This window comes from Moschus berezovskii, chromosome 21, assembly GCF_049115385.1.
Source record: "Moschus berezovskii isolate FMDL1 chromosome 21, NW_MosBer_1.0, whole genome shotgun sequence".
Taxonomy (NCBI): domain Eukaryota; kingdom Metazoa; phylum Chordata; class Mammalia; order Artiodactyla; family Moschidae; genus Moschus; species Moschus berezovskii.
Window position 1 is genome coordinate 449,351 of NC_142480.1, and position 16,955 is coordinate 466,305.

At 59.1% G+C, this 16,955-nt stretch overlaps 1 gene segment (V, D, J or C); it reads left to right on the forward strand.

Moving 5' to 3' along the window:
• The first annotated feature begins 1,243 nt into the window (after nt 1–1,243).
• On the forward strand, nt 1,244–9,007 carry LOC129550730 (immunoglobulin heavy constant gamma 4-like). The segment is given in 7 exon segments: nt 1,244–1,389; nt 4,539–4,901; nt 5,192–5,236; nt 5,361–5,690; nt 5,773–6,093; nt 7,658–7,791; nt 7,926–9,007. Coding segments are annotated over 7 exon segments (1,281 nt in total).
• Nucleotides 9,008–16,955: the final 7,948 nt, after the last annotated feature.

The following is a 16,955-nucleotide window of genomic DNA, read 5'->3' on the forward strand; positions in this document are numbered from 1 at the left end:
AAAAGAGGGTTCAGAGGGGTCAGGTCATGCAGGCGCCTTCACAACAGGTTGAATCAAGAATGAGCCAGGTCCCAGACACGGTGGGGACTCACCGCTGGGCTGAGGGACTCCTGAAAGGCTGACTCCCCTGCTATACATCCCAGCCGGGGCCCGGCCACCAGGAACATCTCAAAGCGTCTCTCTGCTCTCGGAACCGCAAGGCAGCTTTTTCTCAAAGCAGACCCAGACTTCACCATGCAGGTTCACAATGCTGCAACACTAAGTAAACGGCCAGCCTCACCAAGTCTCTCAGGTGAAAGGGTTTGTCCAGAAAGAATGGGACCTCGAGAACCGGGCTGTGCACACTGTGTGGATTTGATAAAGCCCAGGCCTTGAGCACCCACATCCAATTGTCACCCGTCACCAGCCACAGCAGCTTGCCCCAGCTGCTTGGGGACAGAAATGTCCTGCAGGGATTCCCAAGAGGGACTGACCCTCCTCACCAAACCTGCAACAGCGGGGGACCAGGAGGAAGAAAGTAGCACCCTCAGTGCCCTGGACCACGTGGCAGTTTGTCTCCCCAGAAACCTGGGAGACAGGCAGGTGGACCCCATGGGCCTGACCATCGAAGTCCAGACATTGTCAGGCCTTTTTCCAGACTCATCACTTGTGGTGAGCTGAGCAGGTTACGATTTATGTGGTTCGTGAGCAATGCAGGTGCCTGTGAATGCAGCTTGCAGGGCCAGTGACCGGAGGCCAGGACACTGATACAGAGGCAAACTCGCGTTCCGCGGCCCCTCCGCACAGTGCTGGCCGGGCCACAGCAGGCAGGCTGCCCACCCAGTGTGGAGGAGTAGCACCCTGCCCCACACACGGCCCGTCTGGGATGGGGACGATGGGGGCTCCTGAAATTCCGGACCCCAGGCCTAACCCTGAAGCCATCAGATGGCACAGCCACACTGTCCAGGGCTGGAAGGCCCCAAGAGCTCAGGTGCGGGGCCCGGGGCCCAGGGTCCGGGCTGCAGTGCGGCAACAGGCGGATACCTGCAGACGGTGAAGGCCCATGACGCTGGGGTTCCCACTGCTCCCCTGGGTCCCGGGGCCTCTCTCAAACATCTCCACACACATACCCACACCAGGCACCTCAGCTGCATCTGGACTCCCCCAGGCCCTCTGAGGCAGAAACCACCCAGAAGAAAAGGGAACTTCAGGAAGCAAGTTGTGCCACCAGGTTTCAATCCACTTCGCAAGTGTGTAGGACGGGGGGCAGGGAGTTCACACCTCTGGGGGCAAAGTCACAGGTGCTAGGGAGCGGGGCTGCAGACACAGCGCGCAGACCCCAGGAGCCACATGTGTCTGGGGCCAGAGCTGGGAAGCAGCCCAGAGTCCCCTCCACGGCCCCCACCATGGGTGAGTGGCGACCCCGAGGATGAGTGCACAGGGACAGGAATGAGAGCCCTGGAGGGAGACAGGCCTCGGGACCCCCGGAGGGGCTGCAGCAGCGGAGCGGCCCGTGGAGGCAGCTGCCCCGGCCACTGTGCGGGTAGAGCGCGGGGACAGAACCCGGGCCGGGCGCACCGCACCAGGAGCACTGCTTCCCCAGGGCTGGGGCACTCGGGGGCTGCCGGGCCGTCAAGGAGCAGGATGGCTGGGGGACGGGCGGGGAGGGCCGTGCGTGCCAGGGGCTCTGCAGGCCGGGGCTGGGCAGGCATGAGGACCAGCCGGGACGGAAGGAGGTTCTGACCTGAGGACGCAGGGGAGGGAGCCGACCCAGGGCAGCCAAGGCTCCGGACAGGCCGGTGGAGTGTGGGTCTCGACTGGTCTGGGGCCGAGTGCAGCGGCAGAGCCGAGTGCAGGCCTGCAGGGCCAGCCAGGCTCCGTGTCCACAGCACGCAGCACGGGGCTGAGCCCACAGTGCCCCAGGACGCAGGGAGCTGACCAGCACCCAGGGCCTGAGGACCAGCAGCGGGAGCCGCAGAAAGGGCAGGTGACCCGAAAACTGGAGGCAGCAAGGGGCCAGAGGAGGGTGTGGGTGGAGGGACAGAGACGAGCAGAGAGCAGGGCAGCACCTCCACCAGGAGGGCCCATTGGACAGAGCTCCTCCAGGGTAGAGCTGCCCGGAGGCCGCGCGGGCAGCTGGCAAGTCCAGGGGCGAGAGCTGAGCCCAGGAAATAAAGGGGTGAGGAGTGGAGCTGGTAGGGATGAGGACTGCCAGAGGGGCCAGAGGGGCAGGGGAGGCTGAGGGGGCAGCCTAGGGACAGGGGGCAGTGAGGCTGCAGGTGAGCAGGGGCTGGGAGGGCAGGGGGGCTTCTGGAGATCTGGGGGAGCAGGTACAGCTTGTGAGGGTGAGCAGGTACTGGGAGGGCAGGGGGAAACCCTGGTGCTTTAAGGGAGCAGGTACAGCTTGTAAGGGTGAGCAGGTGCTGGGAGGATAGCAGGTGCCCCTGGTGCTTTGGGGGAGCAGGTACAACTTATGGGTGAGCAGGCCTTGGAGAATGTGGGGTGCCTATGGAGATCTGGGGGAGTAGGTACAGCCTATGAGGGTGAGCAGGGGCTGGGAGGACAGGGGTTTGCCCCTAACGCTTCAGGGGAGCAGGTAATGCTTGTGAGGGTAAGCAGGTGCTAGGAGGGCAAGGGGAGCCCCTGGTGCTTTGGGGGAATAGGTACAGCTTGTGAGGGTTAGCAGGAGGCTGGGAGGGCAGGGGGAGCCCCTGGTGCTTTGGGGAAGCAGGTTCAGATTGCGAGGGTGAGCAGGAGGATCGGAGGGCAGGGGGAGCCCCTGTTGCTTTGGGGGAACAGGTACAGCTTGTGAGGGTGAGCAGGGGGCTCGGAGGGCAGGGGGAGCCCCTGGTGCTTTGGGGGAGCAGGTACAGGTTGTGGGTGAGCAGGGCCCCGGGGGGATGGGGGTGCCCCTGGTGCTTTAGGGGAGTAGGTACAGCTTGTGAGAGTGAGCAGGGGCTGGGAGGACAGGGGGAGCCCCTGGTGCTTTGGGGGAGCAGGTACAGCCTGTGAGGAGGGGGCTGAGATGGCAGGGGGAGACCCTGGTGCTTTGGGGGAGCAGATATGGCTTGTGAGGGTGAGCAGAGGGCTAGGAGGAGAGGAGGGTGACCCTGGAGATTTGGGAGAGTAGGTACAGCTTGTGAGGGTGAGCAGTGCTGGGAGGGCAAGGGGAGCCCCTGGTGCTTTGGGTGAGTTGGTAGAACTCCTGGGAGTGAGCAGGCAGCTGGGAGGGCCAGAGAGGAAACAGAGCTTTGGGGGAACAGGTAGAGCTTGTGGGCATGAGCAGGGGGTTGAGAGGACAGGAGGAGCTCCCCCAAGAACTTTGGGGATCCGGTAGAGATTGTAGGGGTGAGCAGGGGCAGGGGGCAAGGGGACGCCCAGCACTCAGGGAGCAGGTAGAGCTTCTGGAGGTGAAAGGGGCAGGGAGGGCAGGGGGCTCTCTGGGGTGTCTGAGGGGAGAAGGTGGAGATTGTGCGGGTGAACCGGGCTCTGGGAACGAGCAGTCAGCCAACTAGTGCTGAGGTCAGAGGCAGAGGGTCTGAGCTAAAGGGGGCCCTTTTGGTGGAGGGTCGGGAGACAGCAAGGCCAAGTGCAGAGGGATATGAAGGATGCTCTGGCCTGAAGTGGGAGGGCTTCCCGATGAGAGCAGGTGGCCCCCATTCATACGCCCAGGGTTCCCATTGTGTTGCAGCCATCTCTGGGGACTCAGGACAGATGGGGGTCGGCCAAGGCAAGGGGCAGCTGCCAAAACAGTGGACAAGGCTGGGAGTACATGACGCTCTTCCTCAAGGTCTCAGACGGGCTGGGGCCCCGGGAGCTGACCAGGCTCTTCCTCGAGGTCTCAGATGAGGCTGCAAGCCCACGGAGCTGGCCAGGGTCTAGGGACAGCCCGGTCAGATGGGCTGGGGCCCACGGAGCCACCCAGTGCTGGAGGTGCAGGCAGGGCCCGTGCAAGGCCCCCACAGTGCTGAGTGCGGGATGAGCCCAGGAAGGTCAGGGCCTGGAGGGTCTGGTGAGGAGGAGTCGGGCAGCCAGGAGCTCAGAGCAGGGGACCGAGGGCCAATCGGGGGAACCAGGTAAGAGACGGGGCCAGAGACACTCCTTGGGGAGCCTGGTTGGACCAGGGTTGGGAGGTGATTATCAAGGAGGAGACCCCAGGGATAGGGTCCAGGGCCAGAACGGATGTGAGCCCAGGGCGCCTGTGTGCAGAGCTGGCCAGGAAGTCCTGGGCCTTCAGGGCTGAGGCCAGGCCGGACGGGGGCCAGGGGAAGAGCAGGGAGAGGGGGACAGGCTCCTCCAGGCTGGGGGAGCAGGGGCCACAGGTCAGGCCAGGCACCCACCGGAGGGAAGGGGCTCTGGGCTCTGATGCAGGAGGCCACACCCACTGACCCCAGCTGTGTCCAGACACCCCAGCTGCAGCGCACAGAGCCGGGTGGCCAGACCATGCCGGCCAGTCGTCAGACTCTGGAAGCACACGGTGGCTGGGCTCAGCGGTGCCCCAGGCCTGGGCACCTGAGGTCCTGCCAGACCCCGCATTCACCCAGCCTCCTCTCTCACAGCCTCAACCACACCCCCGAAAGTCTACCCTCTGGCGTCCAGCTGTGGGGACACGTCTGGCTCCACCGTGACCCTGGGCTGCCTGGTCTCCAGCTACATGCCCGAGCCGGTGACCGTGACCTGGAACTCGGGTGCCCTGACCAGCGGCGTGCGCACCTTCCCGGCCGTCCTGCAGTCCTCCGGGCTCTACTCTCTCAGCAGCGTGGTGACTGTGCCCGCCAGCACCTCAGGAGCCCAGACCTTCACCTGCAACGTAGCCCACCCGGCCAGCAGCACCAAGGTGGACAAGCGTGTCACTGCAAGGCCTCTGGTCCTGGAGACAACACCAGAGTCAGCTATCCGTCCTGGCAGACCCACAACCCAGGGTATGTGGGCCCGAGACTCCTGCCTGCAGGGCCCCTCCCAGGGTGACGGGAGCCAGGCCCGGGGGGTCAGGGGAGGCCCTGTCTGTCTCTGTCTCCTGACGGTCTCTCAGGCTTGGGGAGGGGGTCGTCTGGAGTTTCCATGACCTCCAGGCTGCTGCAACTGGAGGACGCCTCGGCCCCTGGCCCCACAGAGGCGGGCCCTGGGCTCAGACCTGCCAAAACCTGTCCCTGCCCTAAGCCCAGCCCACGGCTTCCTGCCCCCGGTTACCCCCGGTCTGCTCTCTCTGCAGATCCCCGATACAAACAGGAACGCTGCCAGTGTCCCAAATGCCCAGGTAAGTCAGCTGGCTTTATCCTCGGTCCGACCGTGGCAGACAGCACTCAGGGGCAGCCGGGTGGAGAACGCATGCCCAAAGGAGGTTTCCCACAAGCAGAACCCCAACCGTGCTTCCTCACCAGCCACAGAACCTCTGGGAGGACTGTCTGTCTTCATCTTCCCACCGAAACCCAAGGACACCCTCACGATCTCTGGAAAGCCCGAGGTCACGTGTGTGGTGGTGGACGTCGGCCAGGACGACCCCGAGGTGCAGTTCTCCTGGTTCGTGGATGACGTGGAGGTGCACACAGCCAGGACAAAGCCGAGAGAGGAGCAGTTCAACAGCACCTACCGCGTGGTCAGCGCCCTGCCCATCCAGCACCAGGACTGGCTGCGGGGAAAGGAGTTCAAGTGCAAGGTCAACAATAAAGGCCTCCCGGCCCCCATTGTGAAGACCATCTCCAGGACCAAAGGTGGGCCAGGTGGAAGGGCTAGGAGGGTCCCGTGGTCCGATCAGAGTGACCACTGTGCTAACAGCCTTGCCTGTCCCCACAGGGACGCCCCAGGAGCCGCAGGTGTACATCCTGGCCCCACCTCGCGAAGAGCTCAGCAAAAGCACAGTCAGCGTCACCTGCCTGGTCACCGGCTTCTACCCAGAAGAGGTGGAAGTGGAGTGGCAGAGAGACGGGCAGCCTGAGTCAGAGGACAAGTACGGCACGACCCCGCCCCAGCTGGACGCCGACGGCTCCTACTTCCTGTACAGCAGGCTCAGGGTGAACAAGAGCAGCTGGCAGGAAGGAGACAGCTACACGTGTGCAGTGATGCATGAGGCTTTACGGAATCACTACAAAGAAAAGACCATCTCGAGGTCTTCGGGTAAATGAGCCACACACCACCGGTCTAGTGAAAATTCCCTCATCCATCTGCACCCCCACCCCCACGCCGAGCTCCAGGTCCAGCCAGGACGCCCTAGCCCCTCCCTGTGTGCATTCCTCCTGGGCCGCCATGAATAAAGCACCCAGGCCGCCCTGGGACCCTGCAACGCTGTGCTGGTTCTTTCCGAGGCAGAGCCCTGGTGACCGCCAGGCCTCCGGGGGGTGGGCTGAGCCGACTCTGGGCCACTTTGTTCACCATCTGAGGGGGAGCTGACCTCACCCCGGGCCAGACACACAGTGAGTGGGTCCAGCAGGCCACCTGGGAGCTGCCCGAGGCCATGAAGGGGCTCGGCTAGAGGCGCAGCTCCACGGCCCCCTCCAGCCACCACCTGCTGGGCCAGACTCTGGACAGGATCGGGGGAAGCCCCAGAGACCCTCAGGGATTGAGGCCCAATGCTTCCCGCCTCTGCTCCAGCCCACACTGTGGGGCAGGGCCACGTCCTTGTCCCCAGGGCCCTGTCCCTGGGTGTCCAGCGTCCGTGTGTCCACTCTGGGCCTGCCTGGAGCCAGGCGTGCCCGTGGGAGGGAGCCCTACTTCACCCTCAGGCTCCCGAGGTCAGGCCTCGCCCTCCATCCACCAGGAGGCTCTGCCTGGCCCTCCCTGCCTGAGGCCAGGCCTGTGCGCTCATGGGGAGGTCGTCCCTGTGCCTGAAAAGGGCCCAGGCCGGGAGCCCTGAACGTCCAGGGCAGGGACCCAGCTGCTCCCTGCGGACACTGAGCCCAGAGCCACAGACATCAAGCCCCAGCCCCGCACACACATGAGACAGCCCGCACCCAGGCTCCTCCACGCGCACGCAGGCACCCACCCGCACACGATCACACTGCATCCCCGCCACACACCCACATCCTCACACACTCAGGGCTCGCACTCAGGGACCAGGGGCCAGCCCGTGGGCCCAGACCCAGAGCTGGGTCTCGTGAGCCCTCCCTGTGGACACCAGCTGGTCCCCACCCTCCAGCGCCCACGGGCTGCTCAGCGGCCCCCCCGACACTAACCACACTGACCAGTCAGACATCCGTCCCTCGCCTCCCCTGGGCACCCATGCCCCTCCCTAGCAGGCTGAGATCCCCCTCAGCCCCTCGTCCCAGCACCCTCACCCCTCGGGCACAGGGACACAGCCCGGCGCTGTCTGCCCTCCTTCCCCAAGGGCAGGGCACAGGCACGTGCACTCTGCTCACCCTCCTGGCTCCAGGCCTGGCCCCCAGGGCAGAGCAGGCCGGGAACTGAGCCTCTGTCCTGCAGGGCGGTGGGGTCAGGGCCCCAGCTCAGGACCCAGGTCAGGATGGGAGCAGGACCCCACAGGCCAGGCCCAGAGAGCGGCCAGGGCTGGAGGGGTGGGGGCTGAGGCTGGGGCCCAGAGACTGACCTCAGGTGACCCCTGCCCGGCCCATGGGGGGATCATGACACCTTCTCCCACCTCAGAGGGAGCCCTGCCCCGAGGCCCCAATGACCCTGCCCAGCCACCCGTGGGCAGACACAGCACTGACCAACCCTCCTCGTGCAGACCTGCTCCTGGAGGAGGAAAGCTGTGCAGACGACCTGGACGGGGAGCTGGACGGGCTCTGGACGACTATCTCCATCTTCATCACGCTCTTCCTGCTCAGCGTCTGCTACAGCGCCACCGTGACCCTCTTCAAGGTGGGGGGCCAGCCCGCTGGGCCCTCGGGTTCCCTCTCTGTCCCCAGGGTCCCCTCGCTGCCCCTCGCTGCCTACTCATGCCTCTGGGAGAGGCCCAGTGGGCTCCAGTCTCTGCTAACCCTGTCCCCCCGCAGGTGAAGTGGATCTTCTCCTCGGCGGTGGAGCTGAAGAGGACCATCGTCCCCGACTACAGAAACATGATTGGGCAGGGCGCCTAGAGCTCCTGTGCGTGGAGTCCAGGGTCACCCCAGACCCGACTGGCCCGCGTGCATCATCTTGCGCTGCTCAGTCTGCGCCAGGCTTGCTCCTTTGCGCTCTGACCCAGCCAACCTCTCTGACCTCTCAACCAGACTCACTCGCATCTCCACTCTGACCGTGTGGCCATGGCAACCTGTCCCGCCCCCCCAGACCCGAGTGGACAACAGGTGGTGATCCGACCGAGCTGATGGACACCGAGGGCCTCTGGGCAGCCGGCAAGACAGCAGCAGCTGCAACTCCTGACCAGGGACACACAGGGCAGAGTTCAGCTTTGCCTGGAGGAGTAGGAGGCTGGACCCAGGGATGTCTGCACAGGGCACCCGCATCTTGTCCAGGCCAGGATCCAGACCACAGGTCCATGGGGGAGGCCCCTGTGTCAGATCCTTGGGAACGGCTATCCTGCAGGGGCCCAGCTTCCCAGTAGAGAAGCTCCTGGGAGGACCACTAACCGTTACTTAGGTCACCTCAACCGAGAACGCTGCTGCGAGCAGGGCCTGGGCCCACGGCTGCTGCAGGAGCCCTGGTGGGGAAGGGGTGAAGTCCAGCCAGACGGACCGCCTGGAGACAGAGCTGGTGACCAATCCCCAGTGGACAGAGCTGGAGGGGCTCCCAGAGTACAGGACGGCAGGGCAGCCAGTCCATCCTGCGGCCAACAGCCTGACACGTCCCGCAGGAGCTCAGTCTGCACCGAGGGTGGGGCTGAGAGGGGAGACCAGAGACCCACAGAGGCCCAGCCCCAGGCCCCAGGGCCCCGCCTCGCCTCCCGGTACAGACTCTCCCGACATTGCAGAAATGTGCATGGGCGTCTCTGCATGGGAGGCGCTGCCCCTAGGACTGGGAGGAAGGACTACAGTCTCGGAACTTGGGAAGCTTCTTCTGTGTAATGTGGGGGTCTGCTCATTCTCTTTGCTGTCTCTTGATCTCTTTAATGACAATAAAGCATCTTTACTTCACCTAGCTCACTGGCCAGTCTCCGTATGTTGACACACCTTCTCCCTTCGCAGAGTCCACAGCCTGGCCGCCCCACCCCCACTGGCCCCTGGGCTTCCTGGCCCCCACCACCTGCACCTAGGGTCCCTGGTCCCGTCCCTACTTGACCCTGGGGTGCCTGACCCCCACCCCCTACCCGCCCCTAGGGCTCCATTCCCCCTCGCAGGCAGAGGCCAGCCTGGCGCCAGGGGAGCCACAGACAAGTGCCCCGTGTTGGGTGGTCAGCACAGGAGGCTGTAACGAACACCACAGGGGGCTTGGACCACAGGCGTCACCGCTCACACCCTGCAGCCTGGGAGCCCGGATCCAGGAGCACAAGGCCGGCTCCTCCTGAGGCCTGTCTCCATGGGCGGCAGACGCCGTGTCCTCACGTGGGTGCCCCTCTGTGCCTGCTCTGCCCTCACCTCCTCTTAGAGGGTCTGCAGTCGGACTGGATGAGGGCCCAGCCTGGGACCCCAGTTCACCCTCATCACCTCTTTAGAGACCCCGCCTCCAAAAGCAGTGATGCTTGAGGTCTGGAGTCAGGGCTGCAAGATTTGAATTTGGGGGCGAGTTGGCGCCAGAAACCCAGAACAGGAGGGGACACCAGTGAAGGCGGGCCAGGAGAGGCAGCTGGGTGGGGGGTGTCCAAGGGAGCACCCAGACCTGGTTCAGTGCTCAGGACACACTGGTCCATGAGAAGGACCTCAGAGGGCCACTGAGGACACTGTGCTCAGCCTGGGCTGCACAGAGGTGATGGCTGTGTCACAGGAGAAGCGGGAGGGGCCCCAGGGCTCCAGACAGGGACCAGGAAGGGTGGCCGCCTGCATGCGATGAGGCCGCTGTGTCCACCGGCCGGCCTGGGTGCAGGATGCAGTCAGGACTCGGTCCTCAAAGACACTGGGGACCAAGGAGACTGGACACTCCCCAAGGGGGAGGAGGACCCTGCTCAGGGACAGCTCCAAGAAGGGGGCCAGGGCCTGGGAGGGTGCTGGCCGTGTGGGCTCTCTCTGACAGGCCTTTTAGGGGAGCTGGGTCATAATGGAGGAGGACCCTGCTCAGGGACAGCTCCAAGAAGGGGGCCAGGGCCTGGGAGGGTGCTGGCCGTGTGGGCTCTCTCTGACAGGCCTTTTAGGGGAGCTGGGTCATAATGGAGGAGGACCCTGCTCAGGGACAGCTCCAAGAAGGGGGCCAGGGCCTGGGAGGGTGCTGGCCGTGTGGGCTCTCTCTGACAGGCCTTTTAGGGGAGCTGGGTCATAATGGAGGCATGTGAGTGTTTACTCAAGCCGTTCGGGTGGAAGGGAGGCCCTGCCACTGGACAGCCCAGGCCTGGGCCCGGCAGGACTGGCTCCAGACAGGGACCTGCCATCATGTCAGTGTGGCCACATCACCCCAAGGCCCTCGGAGGTGCTGGTCCAGGCTCCTGTGGGTAGAGAGACAGACAGAGGACTTCACGCATCACTCAGAGGACCAGACGTAAGACTGGGTGCTGGGAGGGGCCAGCAGGATGGCCATGGGGTGGACGCCATGGTCCAGGAGACCATCTGGCCCTGGGGGACCCAGTCAGACAGTGTGAGCCTGGGGTTCCCTCTGTCTGCTGGATCTTGGGGTTCCCCCACACTGTGCTTTTCCCACACACTAACCATCTAACCAACACGCTGACCATCCAATCGGCCGTCCAGCCTGCCCAGCCCTGGGCCCTGCCCCTCATGTCCATCTCCCAGACCAACAAATAACCCTCGCAGGCCTGCTGTAGCCATGCATTCCAGGAAACAAACTCACTCTAAGGACACAAACCCACCTCCCCAAATTCCCTGAAAGTAGTCTGAACAAAGGAAAAAGAAAGTTGCAGTCAAAGTCCACCCGTGATTCATATGCCTTTAGCCTAGGTAGTTAACAGTGGACACTTCACGGGAAACAGATGGAAAAACAGTGCAAACTGTGTCAGACTTTGTTTTTGGGGCTCCAAAATCACTGCAGATGCTGATCGCAGCCATGAAATTAAAAGACGCTTACTCCTTGGAAGGAAAGTTATGACCAGCCTAGATAGCATATTAAAAAGCAGAGACATTACTTTGCCAACAAATGTCCATCTAGTCAAGGCTATGTTTTTCCCGTGGTCATGTATGGATGTGAGAGTTGGACTGTGAAGAAAGCTGAAGAATTGATGCTTTTGAACTGTGGTGCTGGAGAAGACTCTTGAGAGTCCCTTGTACTGCAAGGAGATCCAACCAGTCCATTCTAAAGGAGATCGATCCTGGGTGTTCATTGGAAGGACTGATGCTAAAGCTGAAACTGCAATACTTTGGCCACCTCATGCGACGAGTTGACTCACTGGAAAAGACTCTGATGCTAGGAAAGGTTGGGGGCGGGAGGAGAAGGGGATGACAGAGAATGAGATGGCTGGATGGCATCACCGACTCTGCGGACATGAGTTTGAGTGAACTCTGGGAGTTGGTGATGGACAGGGAGGCCTGGCGTGCTGTGATTCATAGGGTCGCAGAGAGTCGGACACGACTGAGCGACTGAACTGAACTGAACTGAATTATCAATAGGCCTGTGGTCATACCCCAATAAGCACAATAGGATGCATGATTCCATTTGGTTACACAGATAATTAGGGTATTCTTTTAGGCCATGGAGAGTCTAGGTACGAGCCCTGGGGCTCTTCCTTCTGGGGGCCTGGTTTTCGGTTTTCCAGTTGGTGTGTCGTTTCCACTGATACTGGGCACAGAGCTCAAAGTCCACCGTCCAGGTCAAGATGAAGTCCTGCTTTCAAGATACAGCCTGTTCTGTTTCCTCCTTCAGGCCCAGCCCTCAGGAGCACTGGGGTGGTCAAAGGGAGGGCTGACCACAGACCTTCTAACTGAACACAGCTCCAGCCTGGCCATTTTCAGTTCCTAGGAGCACCTCTTTGTTCTTGCTCACACGTTATTCAACACGGGAGGAACCTCTGCTATTCCAGAAGAAACTTCCGGGAGGTGTCCATAAGGCAATACGGTGAGAAGCCCGCACACCACAATTAGAAAAGACCTGCTCAGCAATGAAGACCCAGCTCAGCCAAAAATAAATAAATAAATACGTAGTTCTTAAAAGAGGACCGGAAGCTTTTTAATTTAGATGGTGTAAGAGGCTGTCTGGTAAGTGTAATCTCCTTGATTCTGTCTCATCTCAACAAAAATGTGAAGCAACAGACATTGAAGCCCTCGGCGTGTCACAGCTCTCAGACAGGCCGTGTCACAGCTCTCAGACAGACCGTGTCACAGCTCTCAGACAGACCGTGTCACAGCTCTCAGACAGGCCGTGTCACAGCTCTCAGACAGACCGTGTCACAGCTCTCAGACAGACCGTGTCACAGCTCTCAGACAGGCCGTGTCACAGCTCTCAGACAGACCGTGTCACAGCTCTCACACAGACCGTGTCACAGCTCTCAGACAGACCGTGTCACAGCTCTCAGACAGGCCGTGTCACAGCTCTCAGACAGACCGTGTCACAGCTCTCAGACAGACCGTGTCACAGCTCTCAGACAGACCGTGTCATAGCTCTCAGACAGACCGTGTCACAGCTCTCAGACAGACCGTGTCACAGCTCTCAGACAGACCGTGTCACAGCTCTCAGACAGGCCGTGTCACAGCTCTCAGACAGACCGTGTCACAGCTCTCAGACAGACCGTGTCACAGCTCTCAGACAGACCGTGTCACAGCTCTCACACAGACCGTGTCACAGCTCTCAGACAGACCGTGTCACAGCTCTCAGACAGGCCGTGTCACAGCTCTCAGACAGACCGTGTCACAGCTCTCAGACAGACCGTGTCACAGCTCTCAGACAGACCGTGTCACAGCTCTCAGACACACCGTGTCACAGCTCTCAGACAGACCGTGTCACAGCTCTCAGACACACCGTGTCACAGCTCTCAGACAGACCGTGTCACAGCTCTCAGACAGGCCGTGTCACAGCTCTCAGACAGACCGTGTCACAGCTCTCAGACAGACCGTGTCACAGCTCTCAGACAGACCGTGTCACAGCTCTCAGACAGACCGTGTCACAGCTCTCAGACAGACCGTGTCACAGCTCTCAGACACACCGTGTCACAGCTCTCAGACAGACCGTGTCACAGCTCTCAGACACACCGTGTCACAGCTCTCAGACAGACCGTGTCACAGCTCTCAGACAGGCCGTGTCACAGCTCTCAGACAGACCGTGTCACAGCTCTCAGACAGACCGTGTCACAGCTCTCAGACACACCGTGTCACAGCTCTCAGACAGACCGTGTCACAGCTCTCAGACAGGCCGTGTCACAGCTCTCAGACAGACCGTGTCACAGCTCTCAGACAGACCGTGTCACAGCTCTCAGACAGACCGTGTCACAGCTCTCAGACAGGCCGTGTCACAGCTCTCAGACAGACCGTGTCACAGCTCTCAGACAGACCGTGTCACAGCTCTCAGACAGACCGTGTCATAGCTCTCAGACAGACCGTGTCATAGCTCTCAGACAGGCCGTGTCATAGCTCTCAGACAGGCCGTGTCATAGCTCTCAGACAGACCAGCGTTACAGCTCTCAGACAGGCCGTGTCACAGCTCTCAGACAGGCCGTGTCACAGCTCTCAGACAGGCCGTGTCACAGCTCTCAGACAGACCGTGTCACAGCTCTCAGACAGGCCGTGTCACAGCTCTCAGACAGGCCGTGTCACAGCTCTCAGACAGATCAGCGTTACAGCTCCGTGTTACGGCTCAGTTTTATTTAAAAAAGAGCAGGAAAATACATCCTTGAGGTGTGAGGGCATGCCAACCCAAAGACACGAAGAGAAGAGAGGGCCCCAGCCCTTTGGCTCCTCTTTTGTATGTTTTTCCCTCCCCCCAGCCCTGCCTTATGTAAACTGGGCTAGCCAGGAGTGCTGTTTGTTCTACTTGAGGTCCCCACTCTGGTCCTTGGAGCTTCCTTTCACCTTCCTTTGTTCTGTTTTCACAGGCTTTTCCATTCCTTGTCTTTTCAGTTCAGTTCAGTTCAGTTCAGTTCTGTCGCTCAGTCGTGTCTGACTCTTTGCGACCCCATGTACCACGGCCATTTTGGAATCCTGTTTCCTATTCTAACTACCCACTCCAGTATTCTTGCCTGGAGAATCCCAGGGACAAAGGAGCCTGGTGGGCTGCCATCTGTGGGGTCGCACAGAGTCGGACATGACTGATGTGACTCAGCAGCAGCAGCAACAAAATGAAACCAGTAGGCTATATGTAACACCACCTGGCCTTATGTCAGGTGGGGGACGAAGAGAAATGGCCCAAAAGTGAGTCTCAGAGTTATAATACTGTCTTGCAACTGGATCTATCTTACCAGAGTTGGGAGAATGGACTGAGGTTCCCTAGGATCAGGCCATCTGGTCTCTTAACCATAATCCTGCTCTATGCAGCTCCCTTAATCAGAGGCCTCGGAAGTCAGAGAACCCTCCCAGCATCCTTGATGACCATCATTTAACCTCACACAACTCTCAAAAGGGAAAAAGGGAGACCAAGTCTCACCTACTCTACACCCCTAATTCTGCATCCTTCACTGAGCAACTCTTTCTGAGTCCAAGCTTGATATTCTCACTGCATAAGCCAGTAAATCCCAGAATGACTTTATTCAGAAAGTTGGCATACCGAGAAGACGTCAGGCTAATGTCTCAAAATAGTCAGCTCATAGGAGTGTTGATGCCCGGTTCTTTCACAGAACAAGGGTGTGGAGGTGAGGAAGCAGAGTACTCATCAGTTCAGTAACGCAGCAGTATCCAACTCTTTGCGACTCCATGAACTGCAGCACGCCAGGCCTCCCTGTCCACCACCAACTCCCAGAGCTCACTCAAACTCATGTCCATTGAGTCAGTGATGCCACCCAACCATCTCATCCTCTGTCGTCCCCTTCTCCTCCTGCCTTCACTCTTTCACAGCATCAGGGTCTTTCCCAATGAGTCAGTTCTTCACATCAGGTGGCCAAAGATGAAAGGGTGACAGGAAGGCCAGGGGTCTCCAAATGGAGGAAACAGGCTGCAAGTGTCAGACATTTTTTATCTCTGTCTTAAGTGGCAAGAAGAAACAAACTAGTGTGATATTTTTTCCCTTTCTCTATACAAAGTTAAAAAGAGGTTTCTCTTAAAATGTTGTATTGCCATAATGACACCTGGTTCCACCTGAACTTAACTTTTCTCAAACCTTGAGCTAACCAATGCATTTTTCTTATGGAAATGTTTGTCTTAAGCTATGTTAATGTGCTATGTATTTATCCCCGGCTCTGTCTTCAAGTCGGTTCCGCCTAAAGGCTCAGAATCAACCTGACAAACTGGTACGTTATATTCATACACTGTTCTCCTAATCTATGCTAATGAAGCTGTATGTTTGTATGGAAACCGTCCTTTCTTCAAGATTCATGTCAATGGTTTTATGGCTTTGGATGACTCACCTGGTGTCAAGGGTTGTCTCAGAATTCATGTTGTAGGTGAGGGGCCTGGTGCCTCTGAGTTCTGAGACATTTCTTTTCTTTCATTAGCAGACTGCTGCTGCTGCTAAGTTGCTTCAGTCGTGTCCGACTCTGTGCGACTCCATAGAAGGCAGCCCAGCAGGCTCCCCCATCCCTGGGATTCTCCAGGCAAGAACGCTGGAGTAGTAGCTGTATAACATCCAGCTAAAGACTAGCCGGGGTGGGGCACTCTTTCTGCCCACTTCTGATGTCTGTGTCAGAAGCTGTCTCTATCTCTCTTATACTTTAATAAAACTTTATTACACAAAAGCTCTGAGAGATCAAGCCTCGTCTCTGGCCCTGGATTGAATTCTTCTCCTCTGGAGGCCAAGAATTCCAGCATCTTTCATGGTTCAGGAACAACTTTTCAAAGCTTCAGTTTCAGCATCAATCTTTCCAATGAATATTCAGGACTGATTTCCTTTAGGATTGACTGGTTTGATCTCCTTGCTGTCCAAGGGACTCTCAAGAGTCTTCTCCAACACCACAGTTCAAAAGTATCAATTCTTCAGTGCTCAGCTTTCTTTATGGTCAGCTCTCAGATCCATACAAGACTACTGGAAAAGCAGTTTTAACTACGTGGACCTCTGTTGGCAAAGTAACGTCTCTGCTTTTTAATACACTGTCTAGGTTTGTTATAGCTTTTCTTCCAAGGAGCAGGTATCTTTTAATTTCATGCCTGCAGTCACCATCTGCAGTGATTTTGGAGCCCAGGAAAATAAAGTCTGTAACTGCTTCCATTGTTTCCCCATCTATTTGCACAGTAAAAAGATTGCAAATATCTCCTAGAATGGCCAGCCTCAAGGAGGGGGTCTGTTATTTCCTTCCTTCCTATACCACTCACAGGTGGACAGGTCAGGACATCTCCCTGACCACAGGAACTTTGGTTTAACACTCAGGCAGCGGGATGGGGTTCCCCATGCTGTTTTAAGTTGCTTCAGTCATGATTAATTCTTTGTGACTATTTGGGTAGTTAGAATAGGGAAAAGGAGTCCAAAATGGTGGTGGCTAAAAGACAAGGGAAAAGCCCAGGAAAATAGAACAAAGGAAGGTCTGAGGACCAGAGTGAGGACCTCAGGTAGAAAAAACAGCACTTGTGGCTAGCCCTGTTTGCAAAGGGCAGGTCCAGGGGAGGAAAGCACATAAACACAGGAGCCAAAGGGTCGGGGCCCCCATGCTTGCGCACTCTCTGTCTCTCCTCCCACCCTCTCTTCTGTTTGCGTCTTTTGGGTCAGCATGCAAACCCCGGACGGAGGAGCCTGGCGGGCTGCAGTCCACAGGGTCACTAAGAGTCAGACACAACTGCGCGACTTCACTTTCACTTTTCGTTTCATGCATTGGAGAAGGAAATGGCAACCCACTCCAGTGTTCTTGCCTGGAGAATCCCAGGGACGGGGGAGCCTGGTGGGCTTCCATCTATGGGGTCGCACAGAGTCAGACACGACTG